The sequence below is a fragment of the Camelus ferus genome, chromosome 17 (assembly GCF_009834535.1).
Source record: "Camelus ferus isolate YT-003-E chromosome 17, BCGSAC_Cfer_1.0, whole genome shotgun sequence".
NCBI lineage: Eukaryota > Metazoa > Chordata > Mammalia > Artiodactyla > Camelidae > Camelus > Camelus ferus.
The window spans coordinates 27,930,594-27,945,224 of NC_045712.1; the positions used below are offsets into that span (position 1 = coordinate 27,930,594).

Genomic DNA, 14,631 nt, shown 5'->3' on the forward strand with positions numbered 1-14,631 from the left:
TCGGCTCCAAATAGCCTCATCCCAGGGCAGCCGGCATCTGCCAGGGGGAGTCTCTCCCAGTTCCCTGGAGTGAAGTGAGCTCCAACAGCTGCTGGGGTCCCAGGAAAAGGGCAGCCCCATCTAGGGTCAACCCATCATGAGCTCCACCACTCCTGGGCTGGCTTTGTCAAAATTACTACCAGATGCACAGTGAGGCTAAACAATACTGAGACATTGGGGTTTGGAGCAGAGAAAGCTTTACTGCAGAGCTGAGCAAGGAGAACGAGTGGCTCCTGCCCAAAAAACACCCAAACCCCTTGAGAGGTTTCAGCTGGGCCTTTTGAGCCTTTTTAAAGGCTTAGTGGAGGGTGTGGCATCCCAGGGTCTGTGATCAGCTGCACACAATTCTCAGATTGGTTGACAGTGATCAATCCTTAGATGTCAGGAGGTCTGGGGGCTCCATGCTCATGATCATTAAGTAGTTAATTTATTCCATTTGGTGGTGGTTTTTAGATTTGGAAAACTCAGGAAACATGCCTGCGATACTATTATCTGAGTCTTCCAGAGAGGAGCTACTGCAGATGATCTGGGGGAGGGGTCTGTCCTGGGAAGGCCCCACAGGGCCCTGCTGGCTTACACTTCCCCCTCACCCCAATGTTCTTGATTGTGTAACCCTGTCAATGAGAAATGAGCAGGCAATGCCGGTGGGTGTCTATTTATTCGTACATCACATCACTATACCAGTCCACTAATATATGAACGTACATCATAAAACATGCGACAAGAAAAAGTAAAGTGCAAAGAAAAATTAAACAGTTGTAAGGATATCTCCCCACTTCAGCAGATGGTCCGGCCTCAGCCTTTAGCTGTGTGGAGCCTTGCGGTGGAGTCCACTGTTCTAGAACCCAGGTTTTCAGCCTAATGCTTTGGACGGCAAAAGCCTCTACAGACTGAGATCAGGGGGTCTGTGTGAAATGTTCTGGTGAAAGGGCCATGGATTTCATGAGAATTCCTCAGTCTCAGTTCTCTACAGAATGAACGAAATTTGTGTGTGTGTGTGTGTGTGTGTGTGTGTGTTTCCCTAATGGAGGTGAAATTTACATTAAGTTAGCCATTGTAAAATGAACAATTCAACTTACATTTGGTGCATTCAGTGTGGCACAACAATCATCTCTAAAATATTTTCATCACCCTCCCGCCAAAAAGCCCATACAGATTGTCAGCTGAGGGGGGGCTGAAGAGGGATTTGAGGTGAGTTGCCCAACTGGAAAAATGCACGAGGAGCTGACACAGGGCAAAGTAGCACTTTATTGCAGTACAAGCGGGTGGCGCACGCGGTGGGCGGCCGTGGCAGCGGCGGCGCTCAGTACTTTCTTCGTTTAACAAGATGGTGCCACCTGCATGGCGCACTTGTCCTGCTTTTATCTATTCTGCCCACACATTCGCATTGTTCATTTCTTTGTTCCTAAGGCTTATATAATGCTACTAGCGCATGTGTACCTTTACTTCTTTGTTTCTAAGGCTGACATAACTGGTGGCGCATGCGTGTAGTCCCTCCTTACCAGGTGCAAGCTATTGTGAACTTTGGCCTGGGCCCCATGGCCTGTTCACTTAAGGCTACTGACACAGATTAAATAGTTGCTCCCCATTTCCCCTCTCCCCTCAATCCCCATGGCTGGCAGCCACTAACCTCCTTCCTGTCTCTGGATTTACCTCTTCTGGATATTTCACATCAATGGGATTATACAATTGACGACTGTGTCTGAGTTTTTTAAACTCCGCATCATGTTTTCGAGGCTCAGATAGTGATTTTTACAGCAACCACGATGACAATGATTAGCAGGATGAGACAACAGCAACACACACCTAAGCTCCTGTGCATGTGATTCTGGGCTGTGTCGAAGTAGAAATCCTCATTGGAGGGGGAGGCCTGGTCTCTTCTCTCCTCCTGGAAGGTGGTGTTTGCTGTAGGGCTCCAGAATGTGGGGAGGCTCTCAGCCTGCGTGGGCTCAGAAAACCAGGTTCTGGGTAATACCTTCTTTTACTTCTTTGCATCTGCTGTGGCACTACTCCTTGGGGGAGAAGACATTTGAGACCCGAGAGTGGGTGAGCTTATTGTGGGAAGTGATGGGGACATTGGTGATCGCACGACCAGACCTAAGCCACTTTGGGCACAAAAGCCCAGCAGACATGCCTCACAGTTGTCTCTGTCATGCGGCCCTTCAGGAGAGATTTCCTCAATCATAGGAATCTCTACCAACGTAAATCCTTCCCTATAGCATGTCTTCAGAATCCGCACCAAGCTGTTCAGGATCCTTGAGATGTTTTTTTCTGTGAACTCAGGAACCTCAAAAGAAGGCTGGGAGCACTTCTGACATCTCTGGGAAAAGACTCTCATTTCATCTGGCCCCTGGATTCCCTCTCACTCCACTGCATGTGGAAAAGGATCTGAACTTGGGTAGAAAATAGCCTCCGTTCCTCCCTTTCTCTTTTCCTCACTGCTTCTCACCCTCACCCCTCGCACCCTGATTTCTCTCTATCTGGGCATTTGTCCAGTCCTGCTACTGTTTTGGGGTACAGTGTAAATAAGGAAAAAATCTTTAATGTCTTTGATGGTGGGCACCTTACTTTCTATAATCTTCAATTTACAAGCACGAGCAGAACAAGAAAAGAAACAAGTGCACACAGTGAGAAATAAACAAGAATTTTCTGCAATATTACCGTCACATTCCCCGCTCACCAGGCACAGGTCCATGCTGGTATTGTATCCACTCTGGCTTCAGGATGTTGGGAAGAAGGGTTTTGTCTAGTTTCAGGGTCCACATGTGCCATGGTTTCACTTCCCTAATTAATTCCTGGAACACTTGCTTCCAGACTTCTTCCATGTTCTGATCCTTCACTGCTGCCGTGGTGAGCTGGGCGCCAGTGTCTCCCAGGCTCTGGAGCAGGACGTGAAGTTTTTCACTTTAGAGAGCAAGAGTTCAGACCCACTCTCCCTTGGTGTCCCTGGACTGGGCTCGTAGACCAGGTCTTTGTCCCGAGGACAAAGGTCAGTTGATTCCGGTTCCAAGTTCAGAGAACAGTACTAGACTCCACAGGGAATCTTGAAAGAGACACAGAATGCATGGTTTCATGCAGCAGAATATAACCAAAGAAGGGTCCCGGACTCTGTCAGGCTCTGCTGTTTGCCCACCTTTAACCGGGAACACACCTTATTACCTCTGAAGCCCTGTAAATGGTGGAGACAGGCTGCAGTTGCCCTTTCTAGTTCTAACCTTTGAAAATCTTTATCCATTGGGCTGCTGTGCTCACGATCTGGAAGGAGAGATGCAAAGACGGGCACAGCCCGTCCTCCTCGGACCTCACCTGAATTTCTGCATCCTCGCTCTGGCACTTGACGCCTTTGCTTGCACCAAGTCTCTGGGGAATGGTGTTTCACAGACACTAAGCTGTTCAAGGCGATGCCCACGCCCGCTCTCCCACCCATTAGAAACCAAAGCTGTTGCAGTCCCCGTGCCCTGGAGATGAGGCTACTAGGTCCCCACGTGGGTGGGAGGCCATGGCCACACCCAGAGGTACTTCATCATCCCCTACTTCCTCCAGGAAAGGCTTGGGAAGGAGGGAGGAGAGCGGAGGGGCTGACTCCGTGGTGGGTGCTGAAGCAGGCGACAGCCCAGGCCAGGGGGGCAAGATTCTGAGTGTCTGCATCACAAGGCCCCGTGCACAGACAGCCTGGTGCTGACCTGCGTCGCTGACCATCTTCCAGGAGGAAAGCCCTGCCCTCAGCGAGTCCTCCAGGCTGGCAGCCTCTGGCTCAGCTCAGGCCTGCATCACAGCCTCTGTCCTGGCCTCCCAGACCCCGCGACGCTGAGCCACTCCCCACACTGCGGCTGCAGGTCTCTCCAGAAGCGGAAACTCCCACCTACACAGTGCTGTAGCAGGGCATTCGGACCCCTCGCAGCCCAGCCCTGCCTTCCCACCAGCCTCAGCTCTGCCAAGCTTATCCTCCCCCGAGTCCATACCCACCCCTCCACCCTAACCCCCAGCCTCTTACTCTGAGCCGTCCTCTGACAACTCATGCCCACCCAGCCCTCCTGCCTTGTACTCAAGTCCATCCCACCCAGAGCACCTGCCTTCCCTCCCTCCCATGGCTCCTGCTCACCTTCAAGTTCAAGAGCCGCACAGTGCCTGCTCCATCGTCCACCTCCTGGTCCTGCCTGGTGTTAACTAAAGAAATTCCTGCACCAGCCTCCTAATTGCTGCTGGAGGAAGAAACCTCTGGAAGGGAGAACAGCCTCCTCCCTTTCCCCCTACAGCTGAACAAATGCAGGTGCTCTTCTGAATCATAAAGCTAGATCAGATAAGGCAGTGACCAGAGAATATTTAAACAGAATTGTCCGACTTTCTAGTTGGTGTGAAATCTTGTGTGAAAATGTCATATCCAGTTCTGTTTCATTAAAACCACCCTTGAAAATAATTGTGAAAGGAGAGCTTGAAAGATACCCAGATAGTGTTTTGGGGTCATGTAGATTACCTTTAGCCTTTTACTCTAGTGAGAATATTCGAATTGAAAAACTCTGTGCTCTTAAATGATACACACATTTGAATACAAGTATTTAAGAGTGTGAGGGAGTCTGTCACATTTAGATTAACACAGGCTAAATGTCTTCTCTCTAACCATCAGGAGTGACATCATTTACCTGGTTTTCCAGAGAATTCTGGGTTTCTGGGGTGGGGGTGGGGGTGCCAAGGCCTGGGAGACCCCAAGGGATTGCAGATAGCTGGGTATTCCATTCACGAATCCCTGGGACGCTGCCAGTCCCAGTCCCAGAAGCTCTCATGGAGTTGGTCTGGGCATCAGCATTTCTAAAAAGCTCCCGCCAAGTGGTTCTTATGTTCAGTTATGGTGGCGAACACACAAGGAGGTGAAAGGGAAGGAAAACCTGGAGAGATCACAGTCAGCAATCAGCCAAGACTTGGGAGACTGACCCATAGCCAGAGGTGTCCCTCCCTCCTGCAATGCAGGGGCAGAAGCAGCAAGCCTTACAGTCGGCTTTGGGGGGAACCAGTCCTAGGGCTGCCTGGTGGCATCCACCTTCTGGTCAGACACCGGCAGTCTGAGAAGTGGGCTGCAGGAGGAAAGAGAAGGGACAGATCGGGGAGGGAGGGAGGAAGAGGAGGGGAGGAAAAGGAAAGGAGTGGGGGGAGGGGTGGCCCTGGCAGCGTTTGGCAACCTCACAGCCACCCTCTTCCCGCCCTCCCCGCTGCTGCACCAGAGTTCAGCTCCTACAAGAGTGGGTCCAACCTGGGCAGTCTGAGGCTGCCCTCCTCACCCTCCGATTTTGTTTGTCTATGTTACTTTGCTTAAATCATAAATTAATTAGATTTGGGGAGCCCTCTTAATGAATTTTTCTCTTTCAAATTCTCTTTTTGTGTTCCTGCCACCTACTCTCAACTTCTGGGCAGATTAGGAGATTTATAAAGGGAGTGAGGTTACAGGGGAGAGAGTCTGGACTGGAAGTGCGGGGTCTTTGGTCTGGGGCTCTGACCCACCGTGTGACAGTAGACAAGTCACTTCAGGCTTTTTAAAGATGAAATGTGCCTTTTTGTGGAAGGATGCTCTGCGTGCCTGGTGCAGAGACGGGCCCTTAAGCCCATGTTGGTGTCTCGTCTGATAAGCTTGAAAAAAAGCAATTTCCAGGACCTCATTTGGAACATCCTGAACTCTCACAGGGACCTATGCACTCCAGAAGTGGAAATTTACATGCATAAATAAGAGCTTGCATCACTGGCCAGGACATGGCAGGGTTCTGTCTCCCCCTTGAGGGGACCAGCCAGAGCACACTCATCTCAGCTTCTTAACCCAGAGGCCATTCTCTTTTGTACAGAGTCAGGGCTCTGCCTGGATACCCACTGACACTCTTCCTGAACACGGGCTGGGCTGTGGGTCAGCTGCTCGGAGGAGGCCATCTCTGAAAACCTGGGACGTGCACAGAGTTGAGAAAGTCTGAAGCGCCTGGTGCCCATGCTCCAAGCTGAGATGGAACCTGACAACACTGCCTTCTTGCTTCAGCTCTTATACTGTAAACAAGTGTCCTTTTCATGGTCTATTGTGTCACATTTTTTGAATTTTTGTGCTTTTTGTTGGTGATTTTGTCATTTAAAGTGGCCTGGAGGTGTCATGCCGAAGTGCTGTCTCGTGCTCGAGAAGGCTGCGATGAGCCCTATGGAGAGGACACATGTGCCTGATGAGCTTCATTCAGATGCAAGTCACCGTGCTGGCAACTTGATTCTGGAACTCCCAGCCTCCAGAACTGTAAGGGAATACATTTTCATTGTTCTAAGCCACCCAGCTTGTGGTAGTATGTGAGGAAATGAATACAGGGGTGGGGGGTTGTTGGGGTGTTTAAACTCTCCTGGCTCTCCCAGCGGTCCTGAGGGCTGGGGCCACCTGCCTGCTTTTCCAACAGGTACAAGGGGTGGGGAACAACTCCAGCATATGGTCCGTTCCTTCCTTTCCCTACCTACTCCCACTTCATTATTTGTTGGAATAATGAGAAAAGACCCTCGTTATTTGTTGGCTGGACAATTTTGATAGCCCCTTAACTCATATTCTCCCCCTAGTGTTCTCTCTCAAAAATCAGCCTTTACAGAGCTGCCAAAGAACTCTTTTTAAAATCCAGATGCCATCCCCTGGCAGGGCCTCCTCACTCTTCCTTGAACACGATCAGCTGGAGCACAGCTCACTCCATTAAGTTAGTTCTTCCTAAATTGCCCCTCAAATGTCACCTCAGTAGGGAGGGAGCCCTTCCTTAATCTCCCCAGATTGAATACCAGCCCCTCCTCCCCTCCCACACCCTCTTTCCCTCTCACCATTCTGTTTGCTCTTTTTGTTTGTTTTTAAATCATGTCCTGACACAGCCTGAGTTTCTAGGAAATGACCAGTCTGAAATAGGAGGGGAGGAAATTTTTATTCACCAGAACAGTGCCTGGGTGCTCAATAATTCCTTGAATTAATATTGAATGAGTTCTGTCCGGATTCTGTCACTGACTTTCTATAGAACTATCCCAATTTGGAGTCTGGGGATGGGGCCGGAGGTGAAGGGGGTTGGGGATGGTCCTACAGTGGCTCTTATCACAGTTTTTAGAGGGCAATTATCCACGGTTTCTGAATCTATTTTTTCTCTGGGGGATCATTTCCATTTCCTCTCTGATAATTTGCCTCTTTTTCTGTTGGGTCTTGCTGGGACCTGTCATCATCCCCAATCCCCAAATAACTCCCTCTTTCAGAGCTCCAACTTTACTAAGAGCCTTTGGGCCTCTTTTCTCTTTCAAATCTGGCCTCCTTAGCCTCTAGGATTTAATTCCCCAAGGAAATTGCTTTTTTTAATTTTTACTTTTTGGGTGGATGGGTTATTAGGTTTATTTATTTATTTATTTATTTTAATGGAGGTACTAGGGATTGAACTCAGGACCTCATGTCTGCTAAGCATGTGCTCTACCACTGAGCTATACCTTCTTGGAAATTGCTGTTTAAGTCAAGTTTAATACAAACATCTTCCACTATTTTTCTTTCATTTTGCACTATCCCTGTCCTGTGCTGAATGCAAGAGAGAAAACAACAAACAAACAAAAAACCACTTTATAAACCAATTTAGCTCCTCCTTGAGACTGAGAAAACCGTAATCAGTCTCCTAATCAGTAATTCCTAACAGCAGAATTTTCCATCTTTGGGACTTTTAAAATTCCATTTGAACCTCTATTTTTATTAACATTCAACTGAGAATTTTTTTACTCCTCATTAAGACGACTTGCTCTCTATACTATAAAAGTTCCCATTACTAACCATCTGTTTATTGTTTGAAATTCACCAACCCTTTGAGTTAAAATTCAGAGCCTGGGCCAGGCTTATGTAATGAACAATCCAGAATGAATGTGAAACTCACGGACTGGCCACAGGAATCCCTTCCTCAGCACAGGAGTCGAGGCAGCTCAGACAGTGGCACCTGCCAACTTCTGGATGGGATGTACTGGCTAGAGTGATGCTCAGGGAGTGCTCGGAGGCCTGAGGTACCCGACAGCAGAGTTCCCAGCCTGCTCTGGCCATAAAAATGGGGGACTCCCAGACTGGGCGGTGGCCCTCACTGCTCAGTTCCTTTATCCTCTCTTGGGGAATTTTTATTTATGTTTTGAGGTGGGTTTTTTTCATAATTCTGTTGTTAATGGTGTTTTAAAAAGTGAAAACATAAATGACTATTATTTTAAAATAAATGTTATTATTAAAACATTTAACACAGCCCCCGCTTCTGTTAAAGTAATTAGACAATTAGTCCATCAGACTGAGGTGGCTCCACTGCCTGGGTAGCTTTTGTAAGCAAACAGAAAACTAAGCCAGAGTCAATGCACTGGAATCCGAGAAAATGAAACTTAAGAACAACCTGTCCCAAACAGCCCGCTGTGCTTTCCCAATGTAGGCAACCACGTCAGCTAGAGACAATCAAACAATTTCCTGGCTTGGCTGCCATGTCTTCTCTATAAAGCCTCTCCCCCAGTTCCTGCCGGTGGAGCACACCCAGCCACTTTCAGTCTGGTGCTGCCTGATTCCAGCTGGTGCGTGCTCAAAGAAATGCTTGAAAAATTTTAATGTGCCTCAGTTTATCTTTTAACATTTCTTTTTGTATGTGAGATTCATCCGTGTGGTGCCATGCTGCAGTGATTTATTGATTCCCAATCTTCTATACTCCACTGAATGAAAATTGCAATGTATTTATCCACACCACTGTGGTTGTCTGTGGGGGTTGTTCCAGCATCTGCTTGTTATGAATAACAGGCTCTGCATATTCTTAACACGTGTCTTCTTGTGCACCTTTATATGCCTTTTCGTTGAGTCCATAACCAAGAGTGGAAATGCCTAGTCAGAGGGTATGCACGAGCTAGCCGTCAGTAAATAAGCCAGTTTTTGAAAGTTTCTGAGTGTTGCAACTGTTCCAATCCTCACCAACACATGGTATTGTCATTCTTTTAAAATCTAGCCTTTCTGGTGGGCACATGGAGATAACACTATGATTTCTACAATTTAAATTTATGTTTCCCTGATTAGTGTTAAAGTTGAGTACCTTTTCATAATGTTGATTGACCATTTGGATATTCTCTATCTGTGAAGTATTTGGGTCAAGTCTTTTCCTCACTTAAAAAATTAAGCTGTTTATCTTTTCTTTATTGGTTTGTTGGAATTTTAAAAATATGTTTTCTATATTGGTTCCTTTTCAGTTACATGTGTCAGATGTATGCCTCACCTTTCTACTTTGGGGATCTTTATAGCAATAAATGAAAATAAAATAAAATACTTATTACCTAAAATAAATAAAATAAAACCTAGAAGAAATGGATAGCTTCCTAAAATCATAGAACATTAAAATGGAACATTAAACCTTTCGCTCACTGAGTGTTCCCATAATTATTAAAGAAAACTATAAAAACTAGGTGTAGGGTATATGATCTAGGTTTGTGCTCTAGGTAAGTTATACAAAGCATTCAAGGAAAATATAATTCCAACCTTACACAGTTTTATCTTACATGTCATAGAAAAGGAGATCACATTTGATAACTCATTTTATTAGTATAGTATAACTTTGATTCAAAAAGCAACCAAGAAGAAAATTATAGGCCAATGTCACCAAGAACTTAACTTATTAAAAAACAAAACAAAAACAAAAAACCTGTGCAACAACAACAAAAAAAACCCCAGCCAAGTTAATCTAGCAATGTACTGTAAAATACTGACCAAGTTGAATTTATGCTAGGAATTCTTGCAATGCAAGAATGTTTTAACAGAAAACATATGATCATGATTCATCATATTAACATAATTTTCAGAATAAATGAAAAAAAAATGCAAATAAGAAACAGTATGCAGAAGAATCCAACATTCATGTAAGACAAAAAAAAAAAATCTTAGTAAAGTAGGAATGGAAGGGGATTATTTTGCCAGATAGAGTATCTAATAAAATCCTACAGCAAAATCATTCTACAAGGTGAAACAATAAAAGCTCCCCCTTAAAAATCAGAAATAAGACAAGAGTACTTACCATCATTTAACAAGTGAACTTCTATTTAATTTTGTAATAGAGGTCCTAGGCAGCCCAATATGTTGTTAAAAGAAATGGTTATAGGAATTGGAAAGGGAACAAGAAAAACTTCCATTACTCATGGACAATATGATTGTTCACATAGGAAAAAAATCCCCAAATAATCTAGAGATAAACGATAAGAATTATCAAGAGTTCAACAAATTTTCTGGATATAGGATACATAGATCAAAATTACGTGCATATCTAGACACTAACAACAAACAAAGAACAAACCAAAAAAACCCTTTAAAGTGACATATACAACAGCAATAATAAGAACCCAAAATTTGGGGACCTAAAAACAAATCTAACAAAAGATGTTGAAGAATATTATAGAAAAATTATATAACTCTATGAAAGATATTTAAAACCCCCCTGAATCTCACCCCATGGACCTGGGCCCAATGATTCAATTTTAAAAATGTCAGTTTCCCACCAAATTAATCTACAAACTCAATGCAATGTCCATCAAAACTCTGACAGAACTTTTTATGGAACTTGACAAGTCTGATTCTAAGATTTGTACAGAAGAAAGGGCCAAAATAACCAAGACAATTTTAAAGACAATCTTAAATACAATCAAGCTGGAGCAAGAATTCTCCCTACTAGATATCAACACATTAAACACACATACACTACAGTAGTCAAGGCAATGTGCAAAAATTGCCAAATTTACTAGAATAGAAAAGTCCAGAAATTGACCCACCTATATCTAGAAATACGATACATGAGAGAAGTAGCACCTAAGATTCTGAGGGAAAGGTGGAGCTATCAATTTTTTCCAGGCCATCCAATAAATTCACCGGAACCCCTATGTTAATTCCCTGTGGATTAAGAACCTAAATACAAAAAGCAAAATTTCAAAACCTTTTCAACTACATGCTTAAAGAAGACACAACAAGATGAGCTGTACATTTGACTAAAACCTTTCGCTCATAAGACACTCTTAAAAATGGAAAAAAAGAAGCCGCAAAGTAGAAGCTATTTTTAACATACTTGCACAAAAGAAAAAAGGTTAACTGATAAATAAAGAATTTTTACAAATCAGTGATAAAAATATAAACAATCCAATAGAAAAATGACCTTCTCCTGTAGAAGGAATGGAAGTTCCTGGGTAAATGAGCTGATTCTAGCCCTGGGGCAGGGAACATACAAGATGAGCCTGGAGCATCTGGTAGTTCCAGAAAATAAGAAAGTTGTCAAAAATAAAAGGAGAGGGCATGGCAAAGGGATGGGGGAACCAACCTGAATGAGATCCCAATGGCCAAAGCTGGAACCAACATTTCTCTAGTGGGTGAGACACTATGCCAAGTTTATAAAGAAATATAAATTATCTAATCCTCACTACAGCCCTGGGAGATTATTACTCCCATTTTAGAGATGAGAAAACTGAGGTTCAAAGAGATGAATTAGAAATACCTCTCTTGGCTAGAGGAGGGTATAGCTCAAGTGGTAGAGCATGGGCTCAGTATGCATAAGGTCCTGGGTTCCCCAGTACCTCCTCTAAAAATAAAAGAAATAAAACTAATTACCTCCCCCTCCTACAGCCCAGGTACACTGTTGGAAGATGAAGGCTGCCATTCATCCTACAGCTGGTCTCTGTATCATCAAGCTCCATCTGGGACCATCCCTCCTCCCGAATCCTGGCATCAGTTCTCCCTTGGGCCTTCCTTCCCTCTACCCGAAAGGGCGCCGCTGTGGGTAAGGAAGCTGGAAATCTTACTTGCTTCCTTGTTCCTGCCTGGCCTGTAGGAGGGAGGGGTTTCCCTGAGAACGAGCTCTTCTGAGGGGGAGCTCTCTTCACAGAACCCAAACACCTGTGCTCACTCCTCTCATGTCCAGTGCACAGGATAGCCTCCTCCTGTGGCCTTTCTGTCCTGCGTCTTCCACAGCTGTGACAGGCCTTAAAAGATTCTGAGGAAGGTTCCCGAATACATTTTCTCTTCCGTTCTGAGCGCTTTGTGTGGAAGGGGCCAGTTGTGGTGCCTGTCTGACTGCAGCCCCCAGCTTCAATTCAATCTGAGAGGTGAGCCCGGGGTGCGGACTGGAGCCCACACACGCACGGTCACGAGGTGGACACTTCTCACCCAGTGTCCCCAGTGTCTGCCCTGACCCCGTTCGGGCCTTGACCCACCCTGACAGGCCTTGGTTCCCACCTAGCAGATGGTAGCGACAATGAATGCACCGCAAACCGCCAGCATCACAGCAATGAGCCCTACCAGAAGCTTTGAGGAAGATGATGTAGGAAAAACACACACTTCACAGGTGTGACTGCCAAAACCCATGGCAGCAAAGGAGCCAGACAGCATGAGTGGGTTCTGTGAGGAGGAAGGGGCTGGGCACAGGGAGGGTGTGTCTTCAGGGTCTTCTAGGCAGTAGGTACCCCCTACAGCCTCTTTCCTCTGAGAAGGCCCCCTACTCTCCCTCCGAGCCCTGCGGGTCCCTGGAATCTCCACCCACGCAACACCAGCCTCAGCTCCTGACCTTAACATTCTTGCTTAGTGACTGACATTAAGCAAGCAGGTCCTCTGTTGCCACTAGCCGCTGTCACAGAAACCGTGGGAGACATCCTACACTGCGGGACTCCCTGTTTCCCACCATTTCCCCTTCCTTGCCCCGCACCCCCATTCCTGGTCACTCTTGCTCCCCAGCTGCTTCCTTCCCCAGGGGAAAACCGTCTCAACCGTCACAGCTGGTCTGGGCCCAGAGCGCAGCCGGAAGCCAGGAGAACAAAGCCTGACACCCAGCCAGCAGACCTTGTCATCACCTTCCAGGCTCCCTACCTCTGGCTCAGCCAGCCCGCATCCCTGAGCTTTCTGCTCCTGGCTTCCCTGATCCCCCAGACTCCAGCTGGGTGCTGAAGTGAGGCCCGACTTAACCCAGAATTTACTCCACAAAAGGAAAGGAAGAAGATTCGTTTCCCCTGGGGCTGGCAAGGACTTGGGAGAGCAGGAGGCTGGTCAAGGAGGAAGCGTGGGCTCAGGGGCCAGGCCTGGAGGTCACGGAGACTCTTTCCAGTCTGGAGCTCACGCACAGCCCCCAGGGCCGCGGGAGAGTTGGCCTTTCTGCCCCAAGGCGGCAGGTTCTCGCCCTTTGGGACCCGAGGTGGGCGGGGGTGGGGGCGAGAGATGAGACAAATGGCAAAGCCCCAGGTATAAACACTTGCTGGGAACATTTGACTCAGTTTTCCCTGTTTCCTTATTCCTCCTGCGGCCTCTTTGATGTCCCTGCTTCATCGACTACGGCTGACTTTGATTGATAGCAATACGCTGGGGCCCCAGATTATGAAGGCTCAGTGCCAGCGTGGGAGCAAGGTGAACATTGGCAGAACATTCTGGGGCAGAACATTCCAGGCGCTTCTTGGCACTGCCTTCCCAGCAGGGGGACACAGTTTCCTAGGGGAGTGGTCGGCGCTGGGTGGGGTGAGGAGAGAACAGCCCCTGCGCTCCGAGGCTGCCTAGAGGGCGCTTTGTTGTCGCCTCGCTCCCAACCGGCAACATCCGCATCTGTGAGATGGTCAGAATGATGGCGGGCCCCACTTCGCAGGGTGGCTGAGGACAATGAGTCAAGCACACACGGCGTCCAGAACAGCGCCTGGCTCGGTGCTCAGGTGTTGGGTGGGGTCTGCTAAACATGCTGGTTCCCTCCCTCCGTCCCTCCCTTCCCTTCTTCTTCAGAGCCCATGCCCAGCTCAGACAGCATCCCACTGTGGCTTGGGCAACCGCGGCTTTCGTCCATTTACAAATATCCTTCCCCTTCCTCTCCCCTCCCGCTTCTCTCCTCAGCCATTGTCAAGGGTTGATATTTGAGGGAGGAGGAGGTTGCTTTTCAAAGGAAGTTTTGCATTGCTGGTTCCAGAGGGCCTCCCAGAGCAGCATTTTTTAACATATCCCCTTTGAGGGATGTAGTCATTTGTCTTCGTGCTCCTTCTTTTTAAAAAATAAACTTTTTGAGGGGAGTGTATAGCTTAGTGGTAAAGTACATGCCTAGCATGCATGAGGTCCTGGGTTCAATCCCCAGTACACCCGTTAAAAATAAACAAATAAATAAACCTAATTACTGCCCCCCACAAAAACCAAAAACAGTCTTAAAAAAAAATTCTGCAAAAAAAAATTAAACCAAACTTTTTATTGATGCATAATATATATGTAGAAAAGGATACAGTGAATATATGTATAGTTAGGTGAGTTATCACAAGATGAACACCCTCACATAATCGGCCCCCAAGTCAAGAAAAAAATCCTCCACATTACTTGCACCTGGAAGCCCCACTCCTGCTCCATCAGTCACTCTCCCGCCCCTCCTCCTCAAAGTTTCCACTCTGCTATCTTGTGGTGTCATAAGCCCATTGGACTTGTCCCTGAGCTTTATATAAAAGCAGTCGGGTGGCAGGTGCAGCCTAGCATCCAGACTCTCACTCAGCATTGTATTTGTGAGATTCAGTCACGTTATAGTGGGTAGCAGCAATTCTCAGTGCTTAGCTTATGGTATTTATCCCATCTACCACTAAGAGACATTTTGG

The 14,631-nt window shown here is 46.7% G+C and overlaps 2 protein-coding genes across 3 annotated transcripts in view; one reads left to right on the forward strand and one right to left on the reverse strand.

Moving 5' to 3' along the window:
* Positions 1-832: 832 nt before the first annotated feature.
* On the reverse strand, positions 833-8,714 carry RTP3 (receptor transporter protein 3). Its single transcript, XM_032458687.1, is given in 4 exon segments — positions 833-2,382; positions 2,385-2,457; positions 2,664-3,082; positions 7,926-8,714. Coding segments are annotated over 3 exon segments (879 nt in total). The 5' UTR covers positions 2,865-3,082; positions 7,926-8,714; the 3' UTR covers positions 833-1,777.
* LTF (lactotransferrin) overlaps positions 5,878-14,631 on the forward strand; it is a 48,193-nt gene continuing 39,439 nt past the window's right edge. Inside the window, exons 1-2 of one of the 2 annotated variants that reach the window (XM_032458685.1) lie at positions 5,878-6,295; positions 11,657-11,810. The gene's annotated coding sequence lies outside the window, so the exon portion shown is untranslated. The remainder of the gene's footprint in view (positions 6,296-11,656; positions 11,811-14,631) is intronic. The other variant, XM_032458686.1, reaches the window with a different exon arrangement.